This window comes from Cnephaeus nilssonii (assembly GCF_951640355.1).
Source record: "Cnephaeus nilssonii genome assembly, chromosome: 22".
Classification (NCBI taxonomy): Eukaryota; Metazoa; Chordata; class Mammalia; order Chiroptera; family Vespertilionidae; genus Cnephaeus; species Cnephaeus nilssonii.
Window position 1 is genome coordinate 23,044,865 of NC_137093.1, and position 15,918 is coordinate 23,060,782.

Consider the following 15,918-nt stretch of genomic DNA (forward strand, 5'->3'; position numbering starts at 1 on the left):
AGGGTTTCCGAATGTGCCCGCTTTCCTCCCGCGGAGCCACCACACAGAATCCAGCTGTTGCTTTTCTTTTTGCTTATTGATGATGGTGCTCTCTGCCGCGCTCTTGCTTTTGAAGAACAGTTCTATAGAGGTGTCCTGTGCGCACACTGACGGGCGTCGGTTTTAAGTGCAGAGGTTGAGTTTTGACCGCGTGTGCGCCGCGTATTGCTGCACAGTCCGCACGGAGACCAGTTTCATCCCTTTCAGAGGAACGCGCTTGGCCTTTTCTATGGAGCTCACCCAGCCCCAGGCACCCACCGATCTGCCTTCGTCACAATGGATTACACCGGGCTTTTCTAGAACTTGATAGAGATAGAATCGAGCCACAAGCACTCATGTGTGTCTGGCTTCCTGGCCTCCGCACAATGCCCGTCCTTGAGGTTCACATATATTATTGCTCACGCAGTGATTTTGTTTCTTTCGCGGAATAGGATGCCACAGGACGGACTTCACACAGGCCACTTGTTCATGGACTTTGGGGTTGTTCAAATGCGGGGCAGTTATAAATGGAGCCGCTGCAAACATTTGTACACACGCCGGGCGAACATACCCTGTCATTCCCCTCGGGTCCGTGCCTGACCCTAGAAGCATCGCGGGGTCTCCTAGGAAACGTGCACGCACGGTACACCGGTTAGGTCATCCGGATGAACTGACCCTTCACCGTTATGAGAAGTCCTTTATCCTGATGGTGTATTGTTGACTTTGTCTAATATCGATAAAATCGCTTCAGCGTTTGTGGTATTAGTGTTTGCATGATGCACCTGTTCTCTAACTCTTTTAAAACATATATATATTTTTATTGATTGCAGAGAGGAAAGGAGAGGGAGAGAGAGAAACATCAATGATGAGAGAGCATTATTGATCGGCTGCCTCCTGCACGCCCCCTACTGGGGATTGAGCTCGCAAATGGAATAGAACCCTGGCCTCCCGGGTCATAGGTCGACGCTTAACCACTGAGCCGCACCAGCCAGATTCTTACTCTAACTTTCAATTGGATTGTTTAGACCCGTGGTCGGCAAACTGTAGCTAGCGAGCCACATGCGGCTCTTTGGCCCCTTGAGTGTGGCTCTTCCACAAAATACCACGGCCTGGGTGAGTCTATTTTGAAGAAGTGGCGTTAGAAGAAGTTGAAGTTTAAAAAATTTGGCTCTCAAAGGAAATTTCAATTGTTGTACTGTTGATATTTGGCTCTGTTGACTAATGAGTTTGCCAACCACTGGTTTAGACCATTTACAGTTGAATAATTAATTACCAGCGTAGTTGGATTTGAGGCTCACATCCTCCTGTTTAGTTTCCTTGTGGCTTTTTTCTTTATTTCCGTCTTCTTTTGGATCGAGTGTATTGTAGTATGTGATGCTGTTGTCACTACCGGCTTATTAGCTACCCATCTTCATTTATTTATTTATTTGTGGTGTTTCCAGGCACCTCGGTTTCCCTGAACGCCTGGGGCCCTCACCTCAGCAGGACCACCCTGGTCTGTGTAGGTCCCCCTCCCAGCACCGCCTTTCAGAAAGTACCTCCAGGCCGAGAGCCGGCCCATCTCGGGGCCCTCCTAGTCTATTTCCCTTCTCCCAGGCACCCCCAGCCCTTTCCATGCCCGAAAACAGTTATTTCCCGTTGTATGTAGAGTTTTCTGGTTGTTACGGTGAGAGGTTAAGTCTGGCTGGCTCTTGTTACTGTATCATACCCTGAAAGTGTCATTTTATTTTTGAAGTAAACTAGTAGGCTCTTGGCAGGAAAACGGGGTAAACATTTGAAACTGGGACTCCCTGTGAAACCCTAGACATGTAACACCACGGTTATCACTTCACAGAGGGGCAGGAGGACGGTGACCCGTTTCCGGCCTACCCCGCGGCAGCACAGGTAAACCTAGGATGTGTACTCTTTGCAAAAGTCTGTGTGGCACCGTTCGAATGACGAAGGCCTGATGCAGTCAGTGCTTTACGTCCACATATCACTTAGTCTTCCGAATAACCCCACACAGCCCAGTCGGTGTGGCTCAGTGGTTGAGCGTTACCCCATGCACCAGGAGGTTGCTGGTTCAATACCCGGTCAGGGCACATACCCATGTTGTGGGCTCATTTCCCCAGTAGGGGGTGCACAGGAGGCAGCCAATCAATGTTTCTCCCTCTCTCTCTCTCCCTGCCTCTGTCTGAAATCAATGGAAAACACCCATTAAAAAAAAGTAACCCCACGCAGCGGTCACTGGCAGCCCCATTTTGCAGGTGAGAGGACACTCCTCCGAGGTGCGGGGACTTGTCCAGAGTCTTGCGGACAGTGATGGCCTGAGCTGGAGTCAGCCACACAGAGTTGGGATCGGCCACAGTCCAGAGCTCGGGCCCCCAGACACCGTGCTGAGCTGAGCAGTGCAACCAGCTAGGAGGTTTTTCCCGACTCCATGGAGGGAGTGGCTCCTGGGGCAGCAGATGGAGTTCAGGTTCAAAGCGTAGGAACGTCCATGCATGAAGTAAGTGCTCAGTTGTTTCCTGGAATAGCTACTGTTGCCAGGACAAAGGATGATTAATTTCCCACCAGAGGTGGTTCTTAGAAACCCTCACCCTCTCTCTGCCTTCTCTCTTTTCTTTCCCTCCTCCTTCCTGCCTTTCTTTCTTCACTCTTCCTTTTATTTACCTCCTTTTCCCCTTCTCCACCTGTCAAAATAGCAGAAGAGCAATAGCAAAAAAGAATGAAATAAAAACCGACCACATATATACGCACCCCTATGTGCATGGCAGCATTACTTACAATAGCCAAGATATGGAAGCAGCCTAAGTGCCCATGGATAGATGAGTGCATAAAGAAGCTGTGGGGCATATATGTGATGGAATATTATGCAGCCATAAAAAAGGAACGGAGTCTTGCCATTTGTGACAGCGTGGATGGGCCAAGAGGGTGTTATGTTAAGCGAAGTAAGTCAGCTAGAGAAAGACAGATATCGAATGATTTCATTTATATTTGAAATCTAAGAAACAAACAGAAACAAACTTAGATACAGAGGACAAATTGATGGTTGCCAGAGGGGAGACGTGTAGGGGGTTGGACAGAAAAGGAGAAGGGGAACTAATAGAACATCGTCCGTCAACTCTAATCGGAAAAAGCGTGTAATAACACACTTCTGGTGAGGCTGGGGGTCTGAGCAGGCACTTTCCAGACCGTTGCCGGCGGGAGCATGAATAGGGACTGATGCAGCGGGGTTGATTGGTCAGGTCTAGTCAACCCTCAGCGCGTCTGCATAAATAACCTTTGGCTCCGCAGTTTCACTCCGAGGTGCGTATCCTACGAACATGCATGAACACGTGAGAAACGATGCATGGAGAGGGTATGGCAGCAATTTTGTAAAAGCGAGACATTTGCAACATCTCAAACGTTCATCATTAGGGAGCAAGGTACAGAGGTTACGATATTCTGTCCGCGATGGAACGCCGCGCAGCTGTAGCAGCAGCCCAGAGGTACATGGCTAGTGTAGGAAGATCTAGGTCAGTGGTCGGCAAACTGTGGCTCGCAAACCACATGCGGCTCGCGAGCCGCAGTTTGCCGCTCTGTTGACTAATGAGTTTGCCGACCACTGTCATATACTACCCTTTACCTCTTTGCACACAATATGTCACAATTGCCTAATCCTCACAGCTCCCAACTACACGGTAACATTTAGTCTACGAGGTGCGGCGTTACGGGGAAAGGGCTGGTGCGGGCGCTGTGTCCGGTGTGGTGAAAATCAGAGCTGCTATTTGAGCCTGCCCTTTTGTTGTGTGAGGAGGTAACACAAACACCTGTAACAGAGAGATCCAGAACGTCAGCGGCTCTACACACAGACGCTTCTCTCTCCTGCGGTGACAGGGCCGGCGTTTCGGGTTCGCGTGGGGCCTCCCCCGCTCCACGTGCCAAGCTTTCCCCGGGCTGTGGCGCGGGTGTCCCTTGGGACTCGCCGTCCTCCGCGTGTACTGGGTGAAAGAGGGCCAAGAAGTCCCACCGGTTTCTCAACGACCCTGTGCCCAGAAATGACACACACCATTTCCCCGAAAAGGTACCAGGAACCAGGAACTGGTTCCCGTGGGGCTGATGGTGGTGGTGCACTGCTGGGGAGAGGGGGGGCGAGGGCAGGAAGGGGACTTCTTTCCATGTTTTTTGAACTTTGAGCCATTTTGTCCATTCAAAGAAATAGGCATAGATGGTGGCAGTGTGGTGGCATACTTACTGTCTTGAATGGGGTAAGAGTAAGAACCAGGGCTTATTGGATTAATGTTTCTATTCCACTTGAAATTATTATTCTTTTTTAAATATATTTTTATTGATTTCAGAGAGGGAGGGAGAGGGAGAGAGAGATAAAAACATCAATGATGAGAGAGAATCATTGATCGGCTGACTCCTGCACGCCCCCTCCTGGGGACGGAGCCCGCAACCCCGGCATGTGCCCTTGACCGAAATCGAACCCAGGACCCTTCAGCTCGCAAGCTGACACTCTGTCCACTGAGCCAAACCAGCCACGGCCACTTGACATTATTTTAAATCTCACTTTATTTTAATTGTCAGTTGGTTTGTTTACAGTTAGAACCGTGATCAAGGAAAATACTGACCGCCGCCTGGTGACATAGCCAGGAATTTTTTCTTTTCTATCATTTCATAATAAGATACTTTTAAGAGGCTGAAAGCAATCCAACTATTGGAAGAGTTAAGATAGAATGTTCTTGCCCTGTATTTTCACATCTTCCTTCCAGTTTTCCTTTTTCATTCAACCCTTTGAATTAGGAGCCAATTGCTCGGAACATTCCGTGAGTTTCTCTTTGGCCACATTCATGATCCATTTGTCCTTTTGTCTAACGGATTCTTAATATTCAGGGCCCCACTGTTCTCCTTTACCTAAGTGAACGACCCCATTAATTAGTACAACAATATTGTATTGGGCATGTGCATGCTGGATTTAAATTGGCGGGTTGGAACTATTTACAATATTCCTAAATCACTTTTCATTTAGAAGTTTCTCTTTCTGTAAAGTTTTAAGCCAAGAAGTGAAGGTTCTAGTTTGTTAAGTAGAGTTCAGTGAAAATAAATATATTTAAGGTTTATGTGAACTAGATAAATATGTAATTAGCTAAACGTTTGTTTTGATTTATGTTCATTCTTTCCTATTGGGGCTTGGAAGAGATGAAAGGGAGTATTCCTCTATGGGAATTGGGGTAATACGCAGCAAGGAGGGACGTTGAAACCCTGTGGAAGTTTTCCGTTTTAATGTTGGTATGCTTTTCCCCCTTCGTTTATGAGTTGGCTTTTCTGTTTATCATTTAAGATCGCCTTTATTTTCGCTTGTAAAGAAAAACTGTGTTCTGGATGTGTCAGAGTCATCGTTTTTGATCTCTGCCTTCCTACGGACTTCTTACTTATTTTATCCCATGCCTCTGTGTGGGAATGGTTTTCTCTCCCGTGGAAACCTGTGCTTTCCGAGAAACATCCTGTAGATGTTGAGAACCACCTTGAGGACGTGATCAGGCATTGGCTTCTAGAAATCTTAGATCCCAATTTGTGGCCACTGTTCATTCAGGAACATCTTTTTGAGCCTTGTACGTGGCTCAGCTGTCTGTACCCAGTCTCATGTTTCTCCTCTCATGGTTTAATTTAAATACATTAAAATGTACCGTTTAGGTTGTACAGGTCTGTGAGTTTTGACAAATGCATAATGGTGTGTAACCACCCCAGAATTTAGACATGGAGCAATTCATCACCTCCCAAAATTTTCTAGACTATCCCCTATATCCCAACACCGTCAGCCACCGACCTGTTATCTGTTGCTATGGTTTCTTCTTTTCCAGAATGGCATGTAAGGGGAACCATTCTGTATGGAGCTTTGGAGACTGTTTCCTTTCACTTAGCGTCATGCACTGAGATTCACTCCTGGTGCTTGGTATCCGTAACTCTTTCCTTTTCCTTGTGGAGTAGTGTTCCGTTGTAGGGTACATCGCAGTCTGCAAATTGAAGAACATCTGAGTTGTTCCTGGTTTTTGGACGTTGTGTGTAAGGCTGCTATAAATACCCATGTTCAGATGTCTGTGTGGATAGCTGGGATCAGTCACCCCCGCCAGCACAGTAACTTCCCCATTCGCCTGTTGATTCAGAGGCACGGGGAGTCCAAACCATTGCACAGGCTTCTCAGCCAATGAGTGTTCTGGCCACAACATTGGGTGTTGTCAGTCTTTTTTTTTTTTTTTTTTTAATATATTTTTATTGATTTCAGAGAGGAAGGGAGAGGGAGAGAGAGAGAATCATTGATCAGCTGCCTCCTACATGCCCCCACACTGGGAATCGAGCCAGCAGCCCCGGGCACGTGCCCTGACCGGGAATCGAACTGTGACCTCCTGGTTCATAGGTTGACAGGTTGACGCTCAACCACTGAGCCACGCCGGCTGGGGTGGTGGTGTCAGTCTTGTTAATCCTGCCATTCAAGTCGTGGAGCAGCGGTGTCTCAAAGTGATTTAATTTACGCGTGCATGAGGACCGATGATGTTGAGCCCGTTTCATGTACCTGTTGGCCATTCACACCTCTTCCTCTGTGAAGTGTGTTTGCCCGTTTCAGTGTTTTTGCCCGTTCTTTAACCGGGTGATTTCCTCGTAAACATTCTTTGTAAGAGTGTCCTAGTGTATGTGGAAATTTTATACAAAGCCTTATTCCGACTTAAGTTTTATAATATTTTATCCGAGTCTGTGTGGAGTCGATATTTTCTTGACAGTGTCTTCGGGTGCGCATAAGTTCTAAATTTTTTTTTAGGAGTTCTGATTTCCAAATCTCTCATAGATACCACTTATATTTAACACTTTCACAAGTTCTCATTGGTATTTTATAAAAAGCAACACAATTCTTCCTACTAATTTTTGAAAAATATTGTGGTGGGACATTGGGATAGCTGGTCTTTGCTGGATGTTATAAATGCACACAGAAGTGAATCAGTGTTCACGCAGTTTGCAGGGGTTCCAGTCCGGAAACACATCCACAGTGATCTCGGAAGCAGGTGTTGGGTCACACTCTTTTATTCTTTAAAGTCTGGAGAAATCGCCCTGATGAAAGGACCCGGTTAGGCAAATTATTTCCCAATTTTTGTCCTTTAGCTTTTGTTCTGATTGGAGAAGTACTTTGGTTTGGTTTTTAATGCAATTTAAGCTCCATGAAGGTAAATTGCTTCCAGACTGGAACACAGTGATCTAGAATTAATCCAAAAGGCGGAATACCTTCTGGCTGCTCCATGTTAACAGCTGCTGTGGTAGAAAGTCCAGCTCCAGCTTATGGGAAGACATGAGGGAAACAGTGGTGTGTGTGTGTGTCCCCCCCCCCCCCCCCCAGTAGTGTTCTGTAGCCAGTTTTTCGGCCCATCCTACACACTGACAGACAGAGGGAAATTTGCATTAAAGAAGTAGGTAAAAACATGTTAAGTTGGATGTTCATTCATTGAACTCCCTTCTCCCTCATCTTCCTCATTTCCCCTCCCTTCTTCCCTTTCCTCCTCCCTCCAGTTTTCCCGACTTTTTTCTTTTCTTACTTCCCCCTTTCTCCTCCCTCCACCTTCCTCCTTCCTGCCTTTGTTCTTTCTTCTGAGCTCCCTGCACGCCCCAGGCAGCGTTCTTGTTCCTGAAAGTGTAGTCGAGAATAAGAACCTGTGTTCATATGCAGCTCACACTGTAGTGGGGAGGTAGATGGTGAAGACATAAACCTCTGCACAGGGCCCGTTTAGTGGTCATGAGCATAAAACAAAGTGTGTTTGTGTGCGTGTGAGTGCGTTTGTGTTTGTGAGAGGGCATGGGTGAGACTTGAAAGAGAGAATGGGAATCATAGAAGGCCTCAGGGCATTGGAGCTGAGCCCTGAAGGTGCACCAGATGCAGGGAAGCGAGTTGGAGGAAGTGGGGGTAGCAACTTAGAAACCCTGAGGACAGATTCAGTTTGGCGTTGGAGAAAGTAGAATGCAATCACAATTCTAGAAAACACAATTGGGTAGTTCTCTGGCTCATCCTGCACATTGACAATGGAAAAATTGCATTAAAGAAGCAGCTGAAAAACATTTTAAGTTGGATGGTCATTCATTCAACTCCCGTCTCCCCCATCTTCCTCAGCGGCACCCCAAGAAGCCCACTTCCACAGAGGCACCCCACCGATGACACAGAGAGGTAGAGGTTCCCCTCTCCAACTCCTCCTCCCTGTCCGCTTCCTGAATTTCCCACCTACGTCCCGAGTCAGCCTCGCCTCAGTACCTGGGCCAGATGAGTGTGGCCGAGTTCCTGCTGCCCATCTGCCTCCAGCCCTAGCGAGTCCGGCCCTGCTGACTCACTCAGTCGTCCTAATACTTTTCTTTCAGCTCCAGGGAGTGACCATTTACCATTTTCAAAGGTCACGCTCCCTGAACTAGGGAGGGGGACTTATAGAGCAGCATCAGGCAAATTGGAGTTACATGACTCTCACCTTAATGAAAACCTAGTCAAAGCCGTGTCCTTTGTCTCAGTTCTACCCGGGGGACTCTGGTCTCCCTTCTTCCTACAGTTTGTAGTTTTTGTGAGTCCTTCCTCAGTTCCCTTCTGTGACTTATGTTTCTCCCAGCAGTTCTTTTTTGTTGTTGCTCATCCTCACCCGAGGGTATTTTTCCATGGATTTTTAGAGAGAGTGGGAGAGAGGTGGAGAGGCAGAGAGAAACATCAATGTGAGAGACACATGCATTGGTTGCCTCCCGCAGGTGCTCTGACAGGGGCTGGGGATCTAGCCTGCAACCGAGGTACTCGCCCTTGACTGGAATCGAACCCGAGACCCTTGAGTCTGAGAGCCTATGCTCTGACCACCGAGAAAAACCGGGGCTAGGGCTCTTCTGGCAATTCTTTATTTTGATTTTTTTAATTGTTTTTTACTGTCCTATTCAACGTCATTCATTCATTTAGCCTTGACTGTGTGATGGGCATTAAGCTAGGCACTAGGTTTGCCTATGGGAAGGGAGACATAAATCAGATAATTAGAGTGTTCTACGTACTTTGAGAGAGGCATGTTGGAAAGGTTATGTAAGTAAACATTCATTCAACAAATACGTATTGACCTCCACCTGTGTCCCAGGCACCGTGCGATGGAGGTGGTGGTCTGGCCATACAGCACTGGCCGTTTAAAGCGGGGGAGCATCGAGTTGTGCAGGAGCAAAGGATGATTTGGGGCTGGGTTACCTGCTCTGCCAGGAGGACCTTGGTGGGGACGCTGAGGTGTAGTAAGTGGTGAGAGAAAAAGGCCAGAAAGGTTGTGAAAGTCCATCTGTCCTTTAAGGGACTTTTGTCCTGTTTCTGAGAACAGATGACCCTTACCGACACTCCCATGCTCCCCGCATCTCTCGTTTCTGCTCATTCTTCCGCTCGCTGTAGTGACCAGTGGCTCTAGGTCAGTGGTCGGCAAACTCATTAGTCAACAGAGCCAAATATCAACAGGACAACGATTGGAATTTCTTCTGAGAGCCAAATTTTTTAAACTTAAAGTTCTTCTAACGCCACGTCTTCAAAATAGACTCGCCCAGGCCGTGGTATTTTGTGGAAGAGCCACACTCAAGGGGCCAAAGAGCCGCATGTGGCTCGCGAGCCGCAGTTTGCCGACCACGGCTCTAGGTGCTGGGGACCATTGGCACTGCTGAGCATGCGTTTGTAAAAAGTGGAGTGGGGCGGGGGGCGGAGTGGCCAGTACAGACGGAACCCCAAAGCCAGGAGGCAGGTATGGGGTACTCTTACTTCCCCTGGAGTATTTCCCTCTAGGGTGTAACTAGCCTGTTGGAGTCTGTGTTTTTACTCTTTTTAAGGTAGGGGAGGACGAAGTTAAAGTATAAACACATGACTTTGCAAAGACCCTGTGGGGTAGGATTTTCATTGATTGCCCACCCTGAAATTTTTTATTCTTTTCCTTTAGGTTTCTTGCTATTTAAAGATTTTTGTTTGAATGAAATTAATGAAGCTGTACCTCAGGTGAAGTTTTATGAAGAGGTAAGAAGTAACTGTTTTACCGATGCTTTTATTTCAAAAGCACATTTAATCTGTACTTTGGAAAACATTATGACGACTCAAGTATCTTACAGATGTTTAGAAACCCATTGAACGGACTTAGTGGTACAGGGTAAGATACGTGGTTTGTTAGCGATGCTGACATCTACACGAATCCTATTGGCCAAGGCTCCGGGGTGCTCCAGAAGTAGTGAGGAATTGTGGGGCTCAAACTCCAGAGCAGGGAGGCTCATTCCGAGGTGCCCCGGGGATTCCCAGCCATTTCATTTTCCGCAGAAGCTTGCGGATTCTGGACACACAAGCTGATGCCGGGGGCCACTACTGGGTGGAAGAGAAACTGGCCAAGTTTTCTGGTCACACATCGCTGGAGTGACCCGTGGGAGACTTGGAAGAGGGTGGAGGGGAGCCGAAGCGATGGGCTGGAAGCTTCCGGGAGACACATTGAAGTCTCCCACAGCCGTGCAGCGCTGCATTGAAATGAAGCCCTGCTGTGGGCAAGAGACACAAGCCCACGGGAGTTCTCTGTTGACACTGAAGAGCTGTAGCTCCTGATCCCCTGGGTCGGCCGTTGATTCTGGGCATAACAGAGTCCAGGCTCGGCCCTGGGCGGAAAGCTGCCTCTGGGAGAGAAAGAGCCAGAGGAGGTTTCTGGGGCTAAAGTGAAAAGCAAGTGGGACCGGAGGAGCCCCAGACATGCGGTGAGTCTCGCTCTCAGGACAGAGGCCAGGTTTTGAACACGAGTGGGACAGGAGGCGGAGCGATGTTCTGAAAACCCCTGAAAGGCAGAAGGAATCTCAGTGAACTCCAGGGAGAGCCATACCTTAGGGCCTGGGGCAAGCAAGAGGCAGACCGAGTCCTACAAAAATGGCAACTCAGACCAATCTCACCTCAATCTCTCTCTTTAAAATAAATAAATGAAGTTTTTATTAATTTCAGAGAGAGGAAGGGAGAGGGAGAGAGAGAGAGAAACATCAGTGATGAGAGAGAATCATTGATCGGCTGCCTCCTGCCAACCCCCACTGGGGATCGAGCCGCAACCCCGGCACATGCCCTGACTGGGAATCCAACTGTGACCTCCTGGTTCACGGTTTGACGCTCAACTACTGAGCCACACCGGCCGGGCTCCACCCGGGTTTCCATAGCTAAGAACGTGCGTGATGGCAGTCCCTGTCTCTTAAGGTTGTCGTGTGTGAATGCAACACCCCGGAACGTTACTTGACGTGTAGTCACTGCTCAGTGTGCTGGTTTATACACTTGTTTGTTCCAGTTAGATTTGGAGGCAGCTTAGAAAAATGTGGATTTGATACCTAGATCTAGAAATAAATCATAGGAAACAGAAAATAAATAGGAAAAAAAAAAAAAAAAGAAAAGAAACAGAAGATCAGAGGTAAAGTTACTATCTAGAAATTTCTGCACTCGTTCCACCCAGTAGTTCTCAGACACCAGTGCCGGGAGGCATTGGTGGGAAGAACAAGACAGGCAAAGTGCTTGCTATTTTTTCGCTTCTGTTTTTGTTGAGAGAAGCAGACAATAAACAAGTAATAAACAGGAAATGCATCAGGAAGTAATAACTGCTGTATGCAGTGACCCCCAACAGATTCCACACACAGGCACTGCTTCAGGAAGTCATAACCGCTGCACAGTGACTCAGAACAGGCTCCGAGCCGACGGCCTGGGCCTGGGCGGCCGCGGGAGAGGGCCGGGTCAAAGCGGGCTCCGAGGCGGTGGCATCTGAACCGGGACTTGAATGACAGGGAAAGCGAGTCTTTTGAAGGTGGGAACAGGGTGGGGGTGGGGAGACCCTTTTAGGCTGAGGTCATGGCTAAGATGGAGCCCCTAATGTGGTGGGAAAGAAGACCTTGGCGTGCTTGAGGAACTGAAAGATTAGTGTGGCGTGTTTGTAATGGGTGAGAGGGGTGGGGTAGTGTGCGATCAGTCCAGAGACATGGTTTGGGGGCCAGAGTAACAGATTTAGGTTTTATTCTAAAGCCCATGGGAAATTTAAGGTGAATAGTCTAGAAATATCAATTAGGTTGGAGTGGCAGTAGTTGGGTATTATAGGTGTGTCTCCTCCCCCCCCCCAACCCCCCACCCTCCACCTGCCAGGAGGATTGCTCTGTTAGCAGTTAGTTGGCTGTTATCTGAAGCGTAGCCTGGGTTTGTGATATATTTTGAGTATGAAGCCAACATGATTGGCTGATGAATTGGATTTTGGTGTGGGGGATGGGGACAGGGGTGTGAGCAAAAGAGCAGAATCCATGAAGACTATTCCTTTTTGGCGTAAGCTACTAGGAGTATGATTTTCACACTTTTCTGATAAAGAGGAGGAGGGAAGAGCGAGTGTGGCTGGGGTAGGCAGGATGTGGGCATGTCAAAATAGGTAGGTAGATCTTTGGAATCTGGAGCTCAGGGGGACAGGGGAGCCCCAGAGATCCACGCTTAGTCACGGAAGGTAATTGGTCTCTGAAACTGTGGGACCGAGCGGTTTTGCCTGAGGAGAACATTGTGGGTGTAGGGCGTCGCCCCAGCACCACGCTCTGACTAGGCCAGTGGTCGGCAAACTCATTCGTCAACAGAGCCAAATATCAACAGTACAACAATTGAAATTTCCTTTGAGAGCCAAATTTTTTAAACTTAAACTTCTTCTAACGCCACTTCTTCAAAATAGACTCGCCCAGGCTGTGGTATTTTGTGGAAGAGCCACACTCAAGGGGCCAAAGAGCCGCATGTGGCTCTCGAGCCGCAGTTTGCCGACCACGGGACTAGGCGAAGTAGAGGCCGTTCGCGATGGTGCTGGCCCATCCCACTGGGATGGCCGTGGAGCAGCCGGAGGCGAGAAAGTGGAGACCACGACGGCCGCAGACCAGAAGCGCTTGCCCTTGGGGTGCTGGGTGTTTAGGCTGCCGGGGTGTTTAGGCCGTGAGCGTTGTAACCACCAAAGCAGAAGGGGACACGTGATCAGTGCATGTTCATCACGGATGACGATGCTTCTGTTCTGCTGTCCGGGGCTCTTGGCACCTTGAACTCGGGCGTCTGCCTGCTCGGGTTACCAGGACAACCCAGCTGCCAGAATCCGAGGCGGCATCTTCCGTGTCGTGCTGCAGCACGGACGTGCCGTCTAGAGCTAACTGCGAGTTGACTGCACGGTCTTGAACTCGTGGTCTCACTGAGGATCGTGAAGCTCGAATTACAGCCACAGGTGCTCCAGGCTCTGACCTTGCCTCCTAAGGGTTTCCTCTCCTGTTGTTCAGGTTGAAGTCTGAGAAGCACAAGGCTCTTAGCAAAGGCGGTGTCGTGGTTCAGGTGTCATCTGCCCAGGACATGAGACTGTTGGGCGTAGCTGGGTTATTCCCGCTCTTGCCAAGCTTCCGTGGAATCAGCATCCGTGGAACCAGGTGTCACCTGCTTTAAAGGGCCCCTGGAAATAGACTTAGGTGTCATCCCACTTGTTTTCAAGGATAAGAATCCCGTGCAGGCTTGTTATTCTTCGAATTTGCTCAGATGTTTAGGCAGAAACATCGGCCTTCGGTTCAGCGGCCGGGCTACCCGCGTTATCCTAGCATCCTGGCGCTCGCCCGCCCCAAACGGAACAACAGAAGGAACCCACCAGACCAGAAGCCTGCGTTCATTTCCCGACGCTGCTTCCGGCGCTGGGGTCTGGTTTCCGGGCCTTGCAGCGGCCCTGGTCGCCTCTGGCCTGATGTTTGACCCTTGAGACCGGCCCTGCCGAGTGAAGCTGGGAGGGTGAGCCCAGGCCCTTTGGTGATTGCCTGGTTACGTCTTCATTAAGACAGCCAGCCTTTCCCTCTGGGATGGGGCCTGGGCTTACCCCCGCCTGCCCACCTGCCCGCCTGCCTGCCTTTGTGGCAGATTTTAGTCTCTGTTCCAAGAAGACTCCGTGACAGGTCTGCGGAGCGCAGCCTCCCGGTGTAACGCTGATGGTGCTTCAGGCCAACGGAGACCACCCCAGTCGCTTCTCAGTGGCCTCTGAGGGACCCCAGCCTTTCACACACCCCTCTCTGCCCTTCCTTTATCAGAAATTCTTGTAGGATTGACTGATTTTGACTTCAAACCTGTCCAACCCTGATAATATAGGAAACAGGTCACGCTTCTTTCCATCCATTTGTACTCTCCCAGGGGAGGAGTTAGCCTCGCCTCTTATTATTCGAGAATAAAGAGCATTCTGAGACTATGGAAGTCAGCGGAACAACTGGCTACCTGGGGGAAACGCTTCCCCCTCCCCCCACTTAATAAGTCACACATAGTTAGTAGGTCCTCGGGTTACGGGTTACGTTGGAGATCTGTGCCTATGGCGCGACGTTAATGCGATTTTTGCTGTACGTCGGAACCCACCTGCATAAGCACCTACGTCGCTCACATGGAGCATACACACAGCAGTAATGAAGTGAAACAGTAAAAAAATTTAAAAGAAAGATAACAATTCCTGACCTTTACTTGTGGTAAATACAGTAAATAATAAACAAAGCGCATGTGTACATACGTCGAAATGAAGGAACTTTTTTTTTTTTTTAATAAATAAATGGGAGATGGCGACATAACACGAAACCACGAACGTCGAGTCCGACGTCACCCGAGGACGGCCTGTAATTAGTCATTACAGGCGCCTCCCACCAGCCCCACATGCCATCTGTGTTTTCATCCTCTTTCTGTCTTTTGGATTAAAAGTGTATCTGTGAGTAAATAAAACAAAACAAAACACTTCTCTGACCTAGGACCGTTATCAGGTTAGAATGACCGGGTCTACTTCCGCGTAAGGCACGTATTTCTAAAGCACATTTTATTTGTGGGCCCCTCTCAACGCTGGTCAGGTGACCTCCCCTGAGTTAGCAAGTATGCCATTTGGGGTGACCTTCCTGTTAATCCTCCAGCAGTGCAGGAGAGGTTCCGATGCTTTCATCTACGGCTCACGCTTTTCCAAAATACTTCGATTAAAAACAAATTCTCTCCTAAGGAACCCCGACAAGATCTATGCCTTTTCTCCTGTTAGTTTTGCAATGCTGTCCTTGAGCAAGAGCGACCTCATAACTCTTAGGCCTGAATTTCAGCCAGATGGAACTTGCTCGTTGCTTTTGGAAAGGAGAATTGGCAAGCACGAGTGGCCCGTGGCTGGTGGAGTGTAAGATAATTGTAACCATGGCAGTATTTGTTTCCCAATATTGTGCTTCTAAATTTAAGTGATGAGCCTCATCATTGGAAACATCCCATTTGTAGGCTTCCCGTTGACTTGAATGATCCCAACTTCATCCCGACAACCTTAGGGAGCAGTCGTGTCCCATTGAGTAGCCCGTCCCCTAATTTGCCTGGTCTCGCGTTTTCTGCCAAGGCCAGTCATGTCTGTTAACAAAGTCGGTTTCTAGGGAGACACACCTCACAACGATAACCTTTTGCAATCTAGATAAAAGAATATGAAAAGCTTGAGAACGAGGAAGATCGCCTTAGCAGAAGTCGACAGATCTATGACACCTACATCATGAAGGAGCTGCTGTCTTGTTCGCATGTGAGTGTCGCCTTTGGCTCTGTCACTGCCGTGTGGAGCGACACGCGGCCGCCTGCAGGGCGCCCAGAGTGAACGTCAGACAGGAGGAAGGCGTTCGCAAACCAAATGAGATTCATCCCGGATGGAACCCGTTCCTTCTGCTTTGTGGTTTGTTTCCTGATAATCCCGACACGGCGTCCATTGCTGCACGTGCTCTTTTTATTACTGATTTTAGGAAAGGGGGGAGGAGAGAGAGAGAGAGAGAGAGAGAGAGAGAGAGAAACAAACATTGATGTGAGAGGGTAACATCGATGGGCTGCCTCCTGCGTGCAACCCGTGCGTGTGCCCTGATTGGGAATCAAACCAGCGACCTCTTGGCGCACGGGAT

General features: G+C 48.8%; 1 protein-coding gene across 2 annotated transcripts in view; it reads left to right on the forward strand.

The window, feature by feature from the left end:
- GRK3 (G protein-coupled receptor kinase 3) overlaps nt 1–15,918 on the forward strand; it is an 87,073-nt gene that overhangs the window by 32,087 nt on the left and 39,068 nt on the right. The window contains exons 3-4 of one of the 2 annotated variants that reach the window (XM_079762604.1): nt 9,942–10,015; nt 15,450–15,551. In XM_079762604.1, coding sequence (XP_079618730.1) covers nt 9,942–10,015; nt 15,450–15,551 — 176 coding nt within the window. The remainder of the gene's footprint in view (nt 1–9,941; nt 10,016–15,449; nt 15,552–15,918) is intronic. The other variant, XM_079762605.1, reaches the window with a different exon arrangement.